The sequence below is a fragment of the Dysidea avara genome, chromosome 5, assembly GCF_963678975.1.
Source record: "Dysidea avara chromosome 5, odDysAvar1.4, whole genome shotgun sequence".
NCBI classification, from domain to species: Eukaryota; Metazoa; Porifera; class Demospongiae; order Dictyoceratida; family Dysideidae; genus Dysidea; species Dysidea avara.
In genome coordinates this window covers 36673594-36690711 of record NC_089276.1, presented here as the reverse complement: position 1 = coordinate 36690711, position 17118 = coordinate 36673594, and the positions used below count along the sequence as shown (strand labels likewise).

Genomic DNA, 17118 nt, shown 5'->3' with positions numbered 1-17118 from the left:
CCAAACCATACATGTCTGTTGTTGACACCTTTGCTGTTACCAATAATCATCTGGTTAGCTGAAACGTTAACTCAGGTGAGAAAAAATCCACTTTTAATTTTTAGCTGTTTTTCAGGATTCAGCTCAACGTGAACATCCTATATGTGATGAAATGCATACATGCCTCTCTTGGCTTAGTGTGTGCAGATACAATTATACGTATGACACTAATGCAGTTACATTAATTTTCAATAAGCAATGTAATGTCCTTTACTTTGCAAATATATGCAAGATTATAAAATTTTATAATCATATCTTCACTTTAACAGAGCAGTCACTTACCCTTGTACAAACAATTAACTGACGCAGTCTAATATAATAAAACAGTCAACTTTTGAGGAACAATAAATTTACATTTTGTTGCCAAAGCTACCAAGCACCTTCCATAGACTTATAAACCAATTTTGCAAATTATGTAACTTAGTGCTGCTTTTTTATAAAGCATGCTGCAATGTATTATGTAACGAGCATAATTATTGATAAGGTAGCACATACTGCAGCATAGATTAATAGGTACAGAAAATTAACAAAAACAATCAAATGGAGGCATTCACATACAATTGCACTTTCACTCATATGGTTTCACCAGAAACCTATATAGGATGCATGTGCTATATAATAAATACATATAGGTGTAGCAAAATATTTTTAGATTGGGGAGCTCTGTTCCCAGGTGCATGGTTGCAGAGGTATAGGTACAACAGTGTGCAAAACACAATTATCAGTAAATTTATGGAGGAGGTCTGGGTGCATGTCCCCACAGGAGATTTTTGAAATTATATTCTAAGATGCATGACTTCTGAAGGAAATTTCATGCACCGACTGCTCTATTAGAACAACTGACTATTTTATTAGAGTATCTTGATTATATTTTGCAAGCTAAAATTAGAAAATCATTGGGGTCCCAACCCTCCCCCCCATATTGCTAAATAGAATGTCCTATATAATAAATAGGATGTAGTATATAATATTTATGATGTCTTATATAATAAATAGGATGTCCTATATAATAAATAGGATGTCCGATATAATAAATATGATGTCCTATATAATAAATATGATGTCCTATATAATAAATAGGATGTCCTATATAATAAATATGATGTCCTATATAATAAATAGGATGTCCTATATAATAAATATGATGTCCTATATAATAAGTAGGATGTCCTATATAATAAATATGATGTCCTATATAATAAATATGATGTCCTATATAATAAATATGATGTCCTATATAATAAATATGATGTCCTATATAATAAATATGATGTCCTATATAATAAATGTGACCTGATCTTGGAAAACCTACCTTTTTGGCACATGGGTCAATTTTCTGTTTTATAGCTTAAATTAGGTACTAGGTGCTCATCTATCTTGTGTTAAAATTTCAGCTTAATATCTCTAAGCATTCCTGAGATATGGCCGATTTTCTGTCCTGTACATTACAAACTAACTTTTATGGTAATGTATTGAGTTATGTGAGTGATTAAGGGTGACTAATGGTGACAAATCACTTTGTTTACTAATAATTCCATTCTTACCATCTAAAATACTTTAAAAGACATTTCTGATAGTTTAATGAAGTATTCTTGGTATTTTTCTGCAATTAAATGGCATGTATCATTGTCTAAGACTAAGTTTTAGCTATTCCAGCACCTGAACAAATCACCCAATTTGTAAGTTACTTGTTGTCCCACGCATGTGAAATTACTACATGGTCTGATATAATCATCCATATTTCCTAGGAAAAAGAAGCTATGGGTATGAAACTTTACAGCAAGAAGGTTTAATAGTTGCTTTATCCAAATGTGCAAAAAAATTAATTTAAAAAATATTGTTGAAATTTTCATTCGAGTTTTCCCAAAAAGTTAGCTTGTGCCCAAAAGGTAGGTTTTCCAAGATCCGGTCACAAATATGATGTCCTATATAATAAATAGGATGTCCTATATAATAAATGAGTCATTCCATGTCAAATCAACAAGGAATTTAGGGTCACCTCTCGGATTTTGATGAAACTTGGTGTGTTTGTAGTACCTGTGGTGCTTATCACTCATGCAAATTTTTAGCTCCATACATTCCATAGTTTCTGATTTATGACCACAAATATTTTGAATATTTCATGAAAATTTGGTCCATCTCTGGTTACAAAATCAACTGTAACTTTGTACTGTGTAAATATTTTTAAACACAGTTTTCACTGATGGAAGACTGTTGATTGACCTTTCCAGTGATCCCTAAATTATGGGATATCTACTTAATTATGGTTCAACAGTACTTCATTGAAAACTTTAATCCTTTATATTTTGAAAAATGCTGCTTGAAATTTTTCAAATTCTTTTGTGAATAATGATTGGGTCATAGTCTATGTTTGATAAAATTTTTGTGGTGGGACCACAATGGTCTCAAGAGATATAATGAATTATGTTGTGGTATGCAGTGGAATTTGCAGGCTATTATTGCTGTATTGGAGTGTACACCTCCAATAACCACTCACAACAAAGCCATGCCAAGTTTGTCTTACAGAGTGAAGGTGTCTAGGTACATTGAAACCTGTATTAATGACCACCTGTATTGAAAGACCTTCTATAAGCTGCAGCTAATTTATACTTTAATTGGATCTTAATGAATAGCACCAAAGCATCAATCTTTTCTAGCAAATCCAAAAATGGTCCTTATTAGACAGGTTGACTATAAATGAGATCATCATGCGTCCATAAACACATTAATGTTGTACCATCTCTTCAGTTATACCTTATTTATTAAGTAAAATCTTGCCATAGTGCACTTACATACATATCCCCACTCTACACTATGTAAGTTACGTACATGGCTGCATAGGTACAACAGACCTCCTCAAAAAGGATATCTGGGTACCTTGATAGCCTCATGATCTCACTTTATAATTGTATGTACATTTTGGACCCAAGACAAGTCTGTGGTTTCTCAAAAATGAACACTTTATCAATGGTCCAGGGAATAGAAGAGTTACACTGTATATAGTAGATGCATTACTTGTACCAAGAGTTTTTATATTATTAACACTTGCTTGCACCTCAATGCGTGATTTATAGTACTGTAATTACTATAATTAATGGTTTTTCAAAGTATTTTGTGTTCATGTTTTTGAAGATCAGTACAGGTAAATGGTAAATATGTGGCCAACAGGTTTACTTCCTACATGAGTATGTGTATGAATTTATGACTTGATCTTCAAAGTGGTCTTGAATGTAAAGTAATGTAGTAATTAATTTCACACATTGAGGTACAATCAATGCATGTACGTATATGGTAAAACCCCTCCATTGTTAGGACCATAATAAAGTGCTCATATTACAGAAGCTACAGAAGTATCTTGGTCCAAATGTATGTGCACCGCTAGAGTGGGAGTACAGTGTATAAACAGGTGTCCTGGTTATCAAGGTATCCAGGTATCCCTTCTGAGGAGTCCTGTTGTATGTATCTATGCAGCCACGTACGGAACTTAAATATGGCTAAATCCACTACAGTGGGATTCAACTTAATAAAGAAGGTACTTGTGAAGAGATGGTACAACATTTACATGATGTTTAGGGACACATGGTGGTCAGATCTATAATTTATAGTCAACCTGTCTAATAAGGACCATTTTTGGATTTGCTAGAAAGGGTTGATGCTTTTGTGCTATACATTAAAGAAGTATAATTTAACTGCAGCATATAGGTGGCCTTTCAATACAGGTGGTCACTAATACAGGTTGCAATGTACCTAGACACCTTCACTCTGTAAGACAAACTTGGCATAGCCTTGTTGTGAGTGGTTATTGGAGGTGTACACTCCAATACAGCAATAATAGCCTGCAAATTCCACCACATACCACATCATAATTCATTATATCTCGTGAGCCCATTGTGGTCCCACCACAAACATTTTAACAAACATAGACTATGACCCAATCATTATTCACAAAAGAATTTGGAAAATTTCAAGCAACATTTTTCAAAATATAAAGGATTACAATTTTCAATGAAGTACTTTTGAACCATAATTAAGTAGATATCCCATAATTTAGGGATCACTGGAAAGGTCAATCAACAGTCTTCCATCAGTGAAAATTGTGTTTAAAACTATTTACACAGAACAAAGTTGCATTCAATTTTATAACTAGAAATTTTCATGAAATATTCAAAATATTTTTGGTCACAAATCAGAAACTATAGAATGTATTGAGCTAAAAATTTGCATGAGTGATAAGCACCACAGGTACTACAAACACATCAAGTTTCGTCAAAATCCGAGAGGTGATCCTAAATTCCTTGTTGATTTGACATGGAATGACCCAAATATTATGATGTCCTATATAATAAATATGATGTCCTATATAATAAATATGATGTCCTATATAATAAATATGATGTCCTATATAATAAATATGATGTCCTATATAATAAATATGATGTCCTATATAATAAATAGGATGTCCTACATAATAAATATGATGTCCTATATAATAAATATGTGACCGGGCCTACGAAAATAGGGCATGTGGGCACAAACTACACCCCATCACATAACATGTCATATTGCAGTATTGGGATAGAATATTTTCATTCTGTAACTTGTATTGTAAAGCCAACTAAATTGTTAATAAGTGCTGAAAATTTCATGGCTACCGAGTCATGGAATACAAAGTTATGACACGTCGAAGTTTGAAAAAGTAGGCAATTTTTATGTGCCCACATGCCCTATTTTCGCAGGCCCGGTCACATATGATGTCCTATATAATAAATATGATGTCCTATATAATAAATATGATGTCCTATATAATAAATATGATGTCCTATATAATAAATATGATGTCCTATATAATAAATATGATGTCCTATATAATAAATAGGATGTCCTATATAATAAATATGATGTCCTATATAATAAATATGATGTCCTATATAATAAATATGATGTCCTATATAATAAATATGATGTCCTATATAATAAATATGATGTCCTATATAATAAATATGATGTCCTATATAATAAATATGATGTCCTATATAATAAATAGGATGTCCTATATAATAAATAGGATGTCCTATATAATAAATAATATTATGATGTCCTATATAATAAATATGATGTCCTATATAATAAATATGATATCCTATATAATAAATAGGATGTCCTATATAATAAATATGATGTCCTATATAATAAATATGATGTCCTATATAATAAATATGATGTCCTATATAGTGTTGTTTCAGTTAACTGTAACTAAAACTAAAAGTACTTTTAGTAAGGTGAATATGTTTAAGTTAACTAAAACTATAACTAAAAACAAATGTATATAATCACTAAAACTACAACTATAACTAAAATCAAATCAAATCTATATTATTACTAAAACTGCTTACAATATAGCAAGTTGATCTTATTACTGAAACTGTAACTGCTTGTTAAATGTATTTGATACTACTTCTAAAACTATATGCAACTAAAATATTTATATCATATAGTTACGTACATACTATTAAATCTATAACTAATAAAAACTGTTTGACCAAAATTCACGAACTCAGTAATGTAGGTACTAGGTAGTAGTGATGGCCTATAGTATGCTAACCATTTTTGTTAATGGTCACTGTAATTTAATGCTTTTAGCTAATGGCTACATTTATGCATACCTGCATGCTTCAACAGCCCCTATTGAAAGAGTATTTGTCTACAAGTGGAGAATCGACATCTGGCAAACGCAACAGACTTACTAATAGTAACTTGGAAAGGGAAGTTCTGCTAAGAAAGAATGAGGAATACCTGTGACAGAGATTGCGTCAAATGCACTGTATTAAGTGTTGTATTAATCTATATTATAAAAAAATTGACAGGTCTTGTAATACAAAGATTTTGTATTACTAAGCTGGAAAAATGGTACTGAAATTATAACAAGAGTTTCATTCACATAAAATATAGCTTACTATTAAAGCTAAACAAGGTTTTCTTATGCACAACTAAAACTATAACTAAAAGGTTTTCAGATACATAACTAAAACTGTGTCTAAAACTAAAAGGTTTTCAAGTTTTTAACTAGAACTAGAACTAGAACTAAAACATTTTCATGTACATAACTAAAACTGTAACTAAAACTAAAAGGTTTTTATGTTTTTAACTATAACTATAACTAAAACTAAAAGGTTTTCATGTTTCTAACTATAACTAGAACTAGAACTAAAAGATTTCGATGTACATAACTAAAACTGTAACTAAAACTAAAAGGTTTTCATGTTTTTAACTGTAACTATAACTAAAACTAAAACATCAAAGAGTGAATAACCATAACAAAATCAATAACTAAAAAGAATTAAGAAAGATTACTATAACTAAAACTAAAACTAAAATTATTGATGAAACTAGCTACAACTATAACTAAAACTAAAACTAAAACTCCATACTAAAACAACACTAGTCCTATATAATAAATATGATGTCCTATATAATAAATATGATGTCCTATATAATAAATATGATGTCCTATATAATAAATATGATGTCCTATATAATAAATATGATGTCCTATATAGCTAATAAATAGGATGTCCTATGTAATAAATATGATGTCCTATATAATAAATAGGATGTCCTATATAATACATATGATGTCCTATATAATAAATATGATGTCCTATATAATAAATATGATGTCCTATATAATAAATAGGATGTCCTATATAATAAATAGGATGTCCTATATAATAAATAGGATGTCCTATATAATAAATATGATGTCCTATATAATAATTAGACTCTATTTAGGCTGTTTTGGGTGGGTAATAAATCTCATATACTCCAAATTGTTTTCTAATATACTCCACGCCAGCGGCGGAGGAAGTAGTTGATATGAGGGGGGGCTTCGCTGAGCTGACCCAGACTTATTTCTATAGCTAGTTTGGTAAGGTGAGACCAAAAAAAAAAAAAAAAAAAGGTCACAACCAACTGACAAGAGCTTTCCACCTCACCAGCTACCATTTCTAGCTGATAAACTACATAAAAATCCTTACATAGCTCGCTACACACTGACTACTTTATTAGAGTGATTGCTCTATTAGAGTATGTCGATCTTTATCACGGTTTTCAGCCCCACTCCAAGAAAGATAATTTCGGTGTGATATCATTCTGAGGGGGGGCTAAGCCCCCCCTCAGCAGACCGAGGGGGGCTTTAGCCCCCTAGCCCCCCCCCTTCCGCCGCCTATGCTCCACGCCTTTAAGCACAATATGACATATGCTCAAAATCGGATTTGTCCAATCGCTATGCGTTGTTCGCGTGCAGTGATTTAACGAGCGCGATTATTTAGTCACGTGAGGACACATAGTTGCCATGGCGCTAGTATTATCGTAAGAAAACCAGCCGCTTTTGCCGAGCCTACAGCAGATTATAACTAGCAATTATATGTATGTACTGTATGCTGTAACTTATTATTTATGAATAGTAATTGTAATCAACACATGCACTGTTTATTATTAGTAATTGTAACATACACATTGTAGCATACATACTTTAACTCATTGATTGTAATGTGTTCTGTGATTTACATCCTAGGCAAAACCAGCTGTGCTGCCTGCCTAGTAATTAATAATAAAGATAAATAAAGAAACAGCCATGGATGAGGTAAGTGATCTGAGTGTAATGTGAAATAGAGTCTAAAGCAGTTATACGGGCACAATGTGGAGTCTATGAAATTTATAAACCCTCAGGCCCTTAGTAGCGCCCTCGCTTCGCTCGTGCGCTACAGCCCGGGCCTGAGGGTTTATAAATTTCATAGACTCCACATTGTGCCCATATAACTATTATTTAGACTACAACAAGTTTGATACTGAAATTTGATTGGCTGAAAACGTGGTCTCTAAATCTCGTAGAGCCACGGTCATGTCCAATAGAGACCACGCTCTGAGACGATACGAAACACGATAATTACGCGCCTGTAACATTGGCAACGCATGGGCGTTTAAATGGCTAGTAATAGCCTTACTGAATTAGAGGGAGGTGTAATGGGCTTGTTTGTACTAATTAACACTACATTACTTGCTTACAAGCAGCTGTCGAGGTACAACAACAGCAACAATGAGTTGTAGTCCAGTCGCTGAGTCCAGTACTTCGATACATATCACGCGCCTGTAACATTGGCGACGCATGGGCGTTTAAACGGGTAGCAACAGACGCACTGAGGTCCCGCCATGTAGGGAGGTGTAGAGGGCTTGTTTCTAGTAATTAGCCATGCATTTCCCATTTACAAGCAGCTGTCAACTCAAGGTACAATAATGAGTTTTAGTCTAAATAAGTTAGACGTCAAGAACCACTGGGTCCTACGGGATTTAGAAAACCCTCGGCCCTTAGTAGCGCCCTCGCTGCGCTCGGGCGCTACAGCCCAGGGCCTTCAAGTTTTCTAAATCCCGTAGAACCCTGGTTCTTGACGTCTAACTATTATATAGGATGTCCTATATAATACATATGATGTCCTATATAATAAATAGGATGTCCTATATAATAAATAGGATGTCCTATATAATAAATAGGATGTCCTATATAATAAATAGGATGTCCTATATAATAAATATGATGTCCTATATAATAAATAGGATGTCCTATATAATAAATAGGATGTCCTATATAATTTCATTAAATTTGCAACTGGTCACACACGTCTAGCTTCTGGAAACAAGCTACTCCAAACAAGATCACCTGACAATTCCACTAGTAACTTTTATTTTAACCGGCTTCCTCGCATCTGGAATGCCCTTCCCGTTATCAACTACCAGGACAACCCACTCAAGATAAAGGCCAAACTTTTAGATTATCTGTGGAATCATTTCACTGCCAATTTCACCTCCAACAACACCTGCTCTTTTTCATTTCTATGTCCATGCTCAAAGTGTTCAAAGATCCCTCACCAACCTAACTTCAACTCCCTTTAACTGTTAACTTCCCCCCTTTTAAGTAATCTTAGACTAGTAAGTAAACTTTGTAGCTAATCACTACTACAATTTAGCTTCCGGCCACTGACACAGGATGTCAGTGGACCATCAGTGTGCTGCCATATGTCCCAATTGTATCATACCAACATCTGCAACTTGTATGTATGTAGGTATATGTACACTGTAAAGTTTATTATTATTATTATTATTATTATAATAAATAGGATGTCCTATATAATAAATAGGATGTCCTATATAATAAATATGATGTCCTATATAATAACTATGATGTCCTATATAATAAATATGATGTCCTATATAATACATATGATGTCCTATATAATAAATATGATGTCCTATATAATAAATATGATGTCCTATATAATAAATATGATGTCCTATATAATAAATAGGATGTCCTATATAATAAATATGATGTCCTATATAATAAATAGGATGTCCTATATAATAAATATGATGTCCTATATAATAAATATGATGTCCTATATAATAAATAGGATGTCCTATATAATAAATATGATGTCCTATATAATAAATAGGATGTCCTATATAATAAATAGGATGTCCTATATAATAAATAGGATGTCCTATATAATAAATAGGATGTCTTATTTAGTAAAATAGGATATTACAGCTAGTTAGAAGATGGAATGCATGGCTTTTCTAAAAAATAGACTGTCTTTGTATAGTAAATATATTTTGTCCCAAATGGCACCCATATACCCTCATATAAATTTACAATTCGAGCACTGCTACCAAGCATGGATGGTCACTCTGGTATCCATATAGGACTTTAGCCATGGTACCAAGGAATCTAAAATGATTTCTATAGTTGGGTGCAATTACAGCACACTTGCATAATAAAGATTTTAATCTGTAAATCAAGACACACAGTAGTGTGTCGTGCGGCCCAAGAAGCCAGCGCACCACACCATGAGTATATTAACAGGAAGACAGAAAACGCAATTTTCACACCTATGTAGCTCTTTGATCCCTAATCCTATTGGAACCAAATTTGCTACAAAAGTGCTGGCCAGCTAGGGGAGGCTACATACCAAATGTGAAGAAATTTGCTCAAGCAATTTCCGAGATACGAGCGAACAAACTTTCATTTAATTTCTTCGTTTTTTTCTTCTTCATTTCACACACTTTGCAAAATCCGCCATAAAACACGAATGCGTGCTCGGATCAGGCTGAATTTGGCTCACTTACAGGGCTCATTAAGGCAGATCTTAGTACCAACATTGGTAGGAATCCAATGAACATTCACGGAGTTATGACTGATTATTTGCGTAAAATAAGGTCAAAGGTCTGTCATGCCTACAGGGTAAACCCCTTGGTGGAATGAGTTGAGAATTGTTATGTAGATGGAACAACCATCGTAGGAGTGCCTTTTTGTGGTTTGAAAGGAATTGAGGTAAAGACCATGGATATATGACACAAAACCCAACCTGTGTCAAAATTATGCGATCAATTTTTATGAATAAAAAAACTATTAGTTTTCACGTCTACCAGGCAAACGCTTAGAGCAATCAGCTGGAAATCAGTATGTAGCTGGAATAATCATCATAGAAAATCATCCTTGCAGTAGTACAGAAGAATTGGAGTACAAACCACTGAGTTATGATTCGAAAGGCAACTACGTGTAGCCATAGATTATAATGCGAGATCGAGATACTCTAATAGAACAGTCACCCTAATACAGCATTCAGCTACGCTTATAAATTAAAATTATATTACATAAGTTATTCTGTAGGGAATTCAGCTACAAACAGTTAATCTGATAGACAATTCAGCTGCAGGAAAGTCACCCTGTAGAGAGTTCATCTAAAAACAAGTCACCCTGTAGAGGGATCAGTAAGAAGAAGTCAATGGTACAAGCAGGGTAAGTAAAAACTGAACTGCTACACAGTACAGAATGAGCAAAACTGTTGTTTGCTGACCTGTTGGTATGGAATGAATAGTCCATAGCTGGTTCTAAATCAATTAAACCAAGCTGAAAAAGAGGAGTTAAGTGAAACACAGAAGATGGGTTATTCAGTGTAGTAGAGAAAGGAATCTTTAAGCGGATAAGAAACCAACAGCTGCAAGAGGCTTCCCAGAATTGTTCTTGTGGAGGGAGATTATAGACACTTAATGGACAACAGACATTTCACTGCTGTGTTGAAGGTGTGAAAGAAGTACGGCCTGACAGAAAGACCAGGCCTATATACATTTGATGGAAACTGCTACTATATTGGCAATGCTGCATGTATCACAGACTACCACAGATTGTTAAAAGGTGTGTTATTATTCATCAGGTCTCATTCATTCTATGCACTGCTTCTCTCAAAGGAAAAATACACCTAGCAGCAGTCCATCACATATATTATTCACTGTTTTGCAACTCTAAGTGTTTGCATGTTATCGCTAGTATTCCAGCTTCCTTTTAGTGTACAACAAGCCTGTTAATTAGTGCAATAACTGTAAACCTCAATAATATTCTATGGACTAAGTTGCTGAATACTGAGTTCTGGGGATTATGTTGGCCATTCCTGAAGATTGTTGACAACAAACTGTATTTTAATTACTGCCATAACTGTACTTTATTAAGCACTGAAGTTTTATAAAGTACAGTTGGTGGGCAATAAAGTACGATTCACACCTCAACTGTACTTTATGCAAATGAATTTGTTATATGATCAAATTAGACAAGCCAGGCTTCAGTTTTATGGCTTTGAGTGATCATAACTTCATGTAGGAAAATGCCATCAGCTTCAAATTTTGAAATGTGATTTTTGTAATGTCATGGAAGCAATGCATGAAATTTGAGGTTGATAGCATGCTGGAAGGTGATGTTGCAGTTAGTCCAAGTCAAACAATTGAATGTGTGTGGAAGCCCGATTTGGTCAAATATGTGACCAGATTTGTAAAACGGGGTCTTCCACACACATTCAACTCTATGAACTTGGGAGACCTTAAGAACTAGCATATAAACCTGAAAGTTTCTCTATCCATTATACTATATCGGTACTCTCTACTGACCAAATTTCAAATCAATAGTTTTTTCCAATCTTAAGCTATTAATAGGGCTGGGCGGTATTGAAATTTTACTATCACGATATATCATGGAAAAATATCACGATATTACTAATTATCATGATATTCTTTTATTATTTTGACAGGTGCTCTACTATCAAACTACACCTGCCCACATAAGTGACATAATACAACAGCATGAATGGATTATATAATACATATGGCATGTACCATTCACTGAACTATGCATGGAGATACAGACATCAGGAAAACTTCAATTTTGCTACAATTAAGTGTAGTGAGGACATGTTTAAGTGCATGACATATATAAGTTCAGGAGTTCTATGGATTCTCATGCATTCTGCTGACTATAGCAATAGAAGGTCATACTCAGTTTTGCATCACCCGGTCACTTAATATTACTACAGTGTGTAGAAATCTTCCTTCCTTAATAGAAATCCAAGCAATAAAGCTGTGCCTTATTACAATGACAAATCTGTTATTGAATCATGATGTTCAACAAGCTATGGCAAATCTGCATCAGTAACAGCAATTATACCATCGACACAGGATTGGACATGAGTTTGCTTCTCTGCCCACAGTTTGAACAAGGAAAATACTTCTGTTTTCTTTTATTTAGCTATTTGAAATGCTGTATTTGTAAAAAAATAAACAAACAAAAAAAACCTGTTAGTAGCTACTATCATAATTCACATGACTGTTTATTAGAGAATTGGTGGCTGCTCTATTAGAGTATCTTGATCTATCCTTACCACCCTCCAATCTGGATCCGGATCCTCGATCCCTTTCCTACAGCAGTAGTGGCGTGATGCCCCACCATGTTTAGATGGATATAATTGGGGAGAACACCGTGGTAATCTTGATATCGCGATAATATCGTTTCTAAGAATTTTGTACGATACTGGTATCGTTTCAACAGAATATGGTTTTACGATATAACTGAGATACTGCCCACCCCTAGTTATTAATCGTCAAAATTGGTTAATTGGATATGTGTGGAAGACCCTTTTTGCAAATCCAGTCACATATGACAAAATACACTGTTTTTGGTTGACGTTGCCCATGCAAAATTCTACAGTAGTTACACTGATTTGTTCAAAGCTACAATATGCACTTTTAGTAGCAATTCAATTGTTGTTAAGTGCTAGTCATACTACTGTGGTAGACGTATTACTACTGTATCTACTCCCTCTTAGAGTAGTGCCTACTGGTGCTTCAAATATAATTACATTTCTATAAGGAGAGTGTCTATATGAAATTTTATCACCTTTGTGTAAGGGTTTTCAGCAAAGATGTTCGTTGTTGTACAACAAATGATTTTTTAGTGGCAGTATTTTGGGGGAACTCTTTTATTTGGATCTATACAGTACTGTATGATAATAATACATGTTCATACACACCTTAACATGATGTAGAGCACCAGACATCACATTCTGGGGACTGTGTTTAGCAATGTTGATACGACTGCACAATTGACCAATAGAGGGCCTGGCTAGTAGAATGCTAAGACATTGTATTATCACTGGTAGTAGAGGATTGCCAATAATGTCATCTAGTTGTGGTTTGTACCGCTGCACTTCAGTTAGTTCACCATCCTCTATCGGAGCAGGAGGAGTTTGAGTGGCTACTTGTAGGAAAAGTATTCCTAATGAATATATGTCAGAAGGTCTGGACCATACTAGAGTGTTCTTTATTGCTTCGGGTGACATATAAGCTTTAAATAGTGGAGTTGTTTTCTTGTTCAATTCAGTAATTTGTGGACAGACATAATCGGATATCTTGGGTTGTCCATCTGTTGTGATCAGCACATTTCCCCCATGGAGATTGTTGTGTATCACTCCATCATCATGCAAGAACTGTACGCCTCTAGCCATGCCATAACAGAGATCAAGTTGCACATGAACGGGTAACTTTCCTTTCATCTTTGCAGTAAAACTGTTGAGGTTATCAGGCAGTAGTTCAGTTAATAATATGGGAGGACTATCAGTAGCTGGTTGAGCTACTATGAAGAATTTCTCTAAATGAGGATGTTCATAAGAACTAAATGTGGCAGAGACACTCTCAATGTCAGCTACAAACTGGTTGATCTGGTCTACACTCATATCAAGATATCCTGGTAGGAGGGTCTTGTGGATGATCTTACCTGCATATGTCTTGTCACCATAACTCATCCTCCACACCTCCCCATATCTACCACTTCCTAGTAACTCCTGCTGGACCAGCTGGTCCTGTAGTTTACATGTTAATATTAATAGCTATTACCATTTTTACCTAAGGTATTGTCTCTCTCCTTTTCTTATCTTTCCTCTCTCTGAATTGCTTCACCAACAACTTGTTGTCCTCTTTGACTTTTGTTAGTTCATTCCCCTTCAGCATCAATTGTGAAGTTGTCTCAGATAACTCACTATTGAGTTGAGCAATTACAACTTTGTTTTCTTCCTGTTGTGTACATACAGTAACAGTGTTAAGACATTTATGATTGTTATATACAATGAAATGAATAGGTAAGTGCTTTACCTGTTGTAGTTTTATATCATTTTTAATTTGTTTAATTTCGGTGTATGATACAGTTAGCTTAGCTTCAGTGTCAAGGAGCCCTTTCTTCAGATGTGTAATTGTTTCTTTACTATCTAACAACTCAGTTTGTAACAATTTGTTGTCCTCCTAGACTTTTCAAAGTTCATTCTCTTTCATCACTAGCTGTGAAGCTTTTTCAGACAATTCACCAGTGAGTTGACTAATAGTAACTTTGTTTTTTTCCTATCAAAAATGTAGACATTTGAATATCCAGTTCTTTTGCAATTAGTTATATAGTGTAGTAGATAGGTCATTGAGTCGTACAGTTGTATAGCCACTAGCCTTGGTACATACCTTCTCTACGTGCAGGATAACTAAAATTCATAAATGGGAACTAAGCATTAAACACCAGCACAATTCATGGAGCCAGAGACACATACATGATGATGTCATGATGATGTCACTTTTTAAGAACACATACTAAAATGATCTACAATACCTGTAGTTAAACAGCAGAGCTGTGGGTAGCTAACTAAGCTAGTAGTATTGTGCAATCCTACATATATATGACCAGCTCTGAAACAAGTAGATGCTATGGTACTTCTAAAAACCAGGCACCCTTGCCGTTAACCATTCTAACTTAATAGGCAATTAATCAACCATGTATATGCTATTGCTATTATTAATTCTAGCTGGATTTGTAAATACTGTAATTGATATATTTTGTAATCGATTAATTATTTTGTAATTCTGTAATTATGTTGCTATGTGCTGCTAATGAAGAATAACTATAACAAAAAATTACACACAGAAGTATCTTCTTGACTGCTTTATGGCATGTCTATCATGTTTTCACACAAATTGTGTAGAGAAAGCCATACTCGTGCACTGAGCTAAACAGCTTCTTAACAGTTATCCAGGCATTATCTAGCTCCTGTACCACTGGAAACACCATTATCAAGCTAAAACTGCTGAAGCTGCTCTTCCTACAAAGTCAGAGTTCGCGAATGCACTAATTTAATAGAATGTTTACAAAACATGTGCACTTGTGCATACTAGCAGTGGTGGAGGCTATTGTAGTTGCGTAGGATTAATTCCTTTGCTGCTTTACTGCTTAGTACTAGCGGATAGGCTACTGTGAATGACCAGAAGTAAATACTTAGTGATGTAGTTAGTATTGCGCTATCCGCTTAATGCTGCCTGCTCAGCTAGTTTACACCGATCTACAAATATGTTGTCACTATATAGACCGTGTAGAAAAGGCTATGTGTAGCCTATAAACTACTATTTATGCACTATTATAATGTCTTGTAAATATTCTAATAAATTAGTACATACGCGATATTTGTGACGTTGTAGGAAGAGCAGCTTCAGTATTTTTAGCTTGACATTAGTGTCTACAGTGGTACAAGAACTAGAAAATGCCTGGATAATTGTTAAGAAGCTGTTTCTAGCTTAGTGTGAGTCCACTCCACAAAATACATTAGGCGTATTAGTAGCAGGTTGGCAGCTATTCTTGAAAACTAGCTCCTTAAGTGGCTGAAATACAGCAGAATCAATACCAAAATCTTTGGCTGACCGTTGAAGGCCATCCACCACTGATTCTCATGAAGCGAGGTCCTCATGTCAAAGCCAGAAAAGGTGACTAGAGCCTGACAGGGCACCCAGAAAACATAACCTCAAGAAACCAGTTTTGAGCATCAGGATTGCCGGATAGTTTGATAGTGTAGCTACCCACTAGAGGTGGTCGTTAAATTTCCCCTGGTGTATAATTTGGATCGCTTTCTAAAATCAAGTTACAAATAATGGTAAAGTACTGTGTGGTATTATGTTCAATCCAAATGCACCTGGGAATGCATACATACTACTCAAGGTACTACTTAGCACAATTACTGTAGGCAAGATATGAGCAATGTAGGACATAAGGTTACAAATATTTTGAACAGGATGTCTGTTTGTGACCTTGTTTAATGATATACAACAGAATAAACACATACTGTACTACAAACAAATAAACAAACACATAATTACAAACAAGACTTGTAATCACAAAAGAGAACCTCACCTACAGACCAGGTGACACATCAACGACATTCAGTAACAGCTCAAAACTCAGTTGTAGGTTGGCATCCTGAGGTCCGAGTGACTTTTTCAACAGGTGCTATAGTCTTAATGATGTTCACCATCTTGGCAAAGCTACCATTCTCTTAATACATCTGGTGATACATTCTACTGACGAGTAACACTATATTTATCTCCAGACATACTACTCTATTGATGAGTGCGATTTTGATAACCTGGATATAATAAATATTTGTGTACTGGACTAGGCGACTCTAAATGATGCCTACCTTGTTTTCCTACACCGAGTTGTAGTAAGAAGAGCTTGCTTGTTTCCTCACATTAGAAGCAGTGGCAATACCATTCCTTTTCACATACGCATATAGAATTATAGCTGTTAAGGTAGGCGGGTGATGTGCGAGTAGTGACTTGAGTCCAGAACCCCTCGAGTCGAGACGGCCGCTTCACTGGCATTTTTTTATTTCACCACTTGCT

At 34.7% G+C, this 17118-nt stretch overlaps 1 protein-coding gene across 1 annotated transcript; it reads right to left on the bottom strand.

Annotated features, from left to right (window-relative positions):
- Window positions 1-13308: 13308 nt before the first annotated feature.
- LOC136255236 (tyrosine-protein kinase HCK-like) lies at window positions 13309-16652 on the bottom strand. The gene is made up of 4 exons (XM_066047964.1): window positions 16628-16652; window positions 14322-14484; window positions 13446-14278; window positions 13309-13404 (listed from the first exon to the last, which is right to left on the bottom strand). Exons 2-4 carry the CDS (start codon window positions 14419-14421, stop codon window positions 13309-13311), a joined length of 1029 nt encoding a protein of 342 aa, XP_065904036.1. The 5' UTR covers window positions 14422-14484; window positions 16628-16652.
- Between the last annotated feature and the right edge of the window lie 466 nt (window positions 16653-17118).

Excerpts from the sequence above, each read along its gene's own strand:
- LOC136255236 (XM_066047964.1), bottom strand. The coding sequence starts at position 14,421 with ATGCTGAAGGGGAATGAACTAACAAAAGTCAAAGAGGACAACAAGTTG. Across the intron at positions 14,279-14,321 it reads GAAAAGGAGAGAGACAATAC|TACAGGACCAGCTGGTCCAG; the intron begins CTTAGGTAAAAA and ends TAACATGTAAAC. Across the intron at positions 13,405-13,445 it reads GTGCTCTACATCATGTTAAG|ATCCAAATAAAAGAGTTCCC; the intron begins GTGTGTATGAAC and ends AGTACTGTATAG.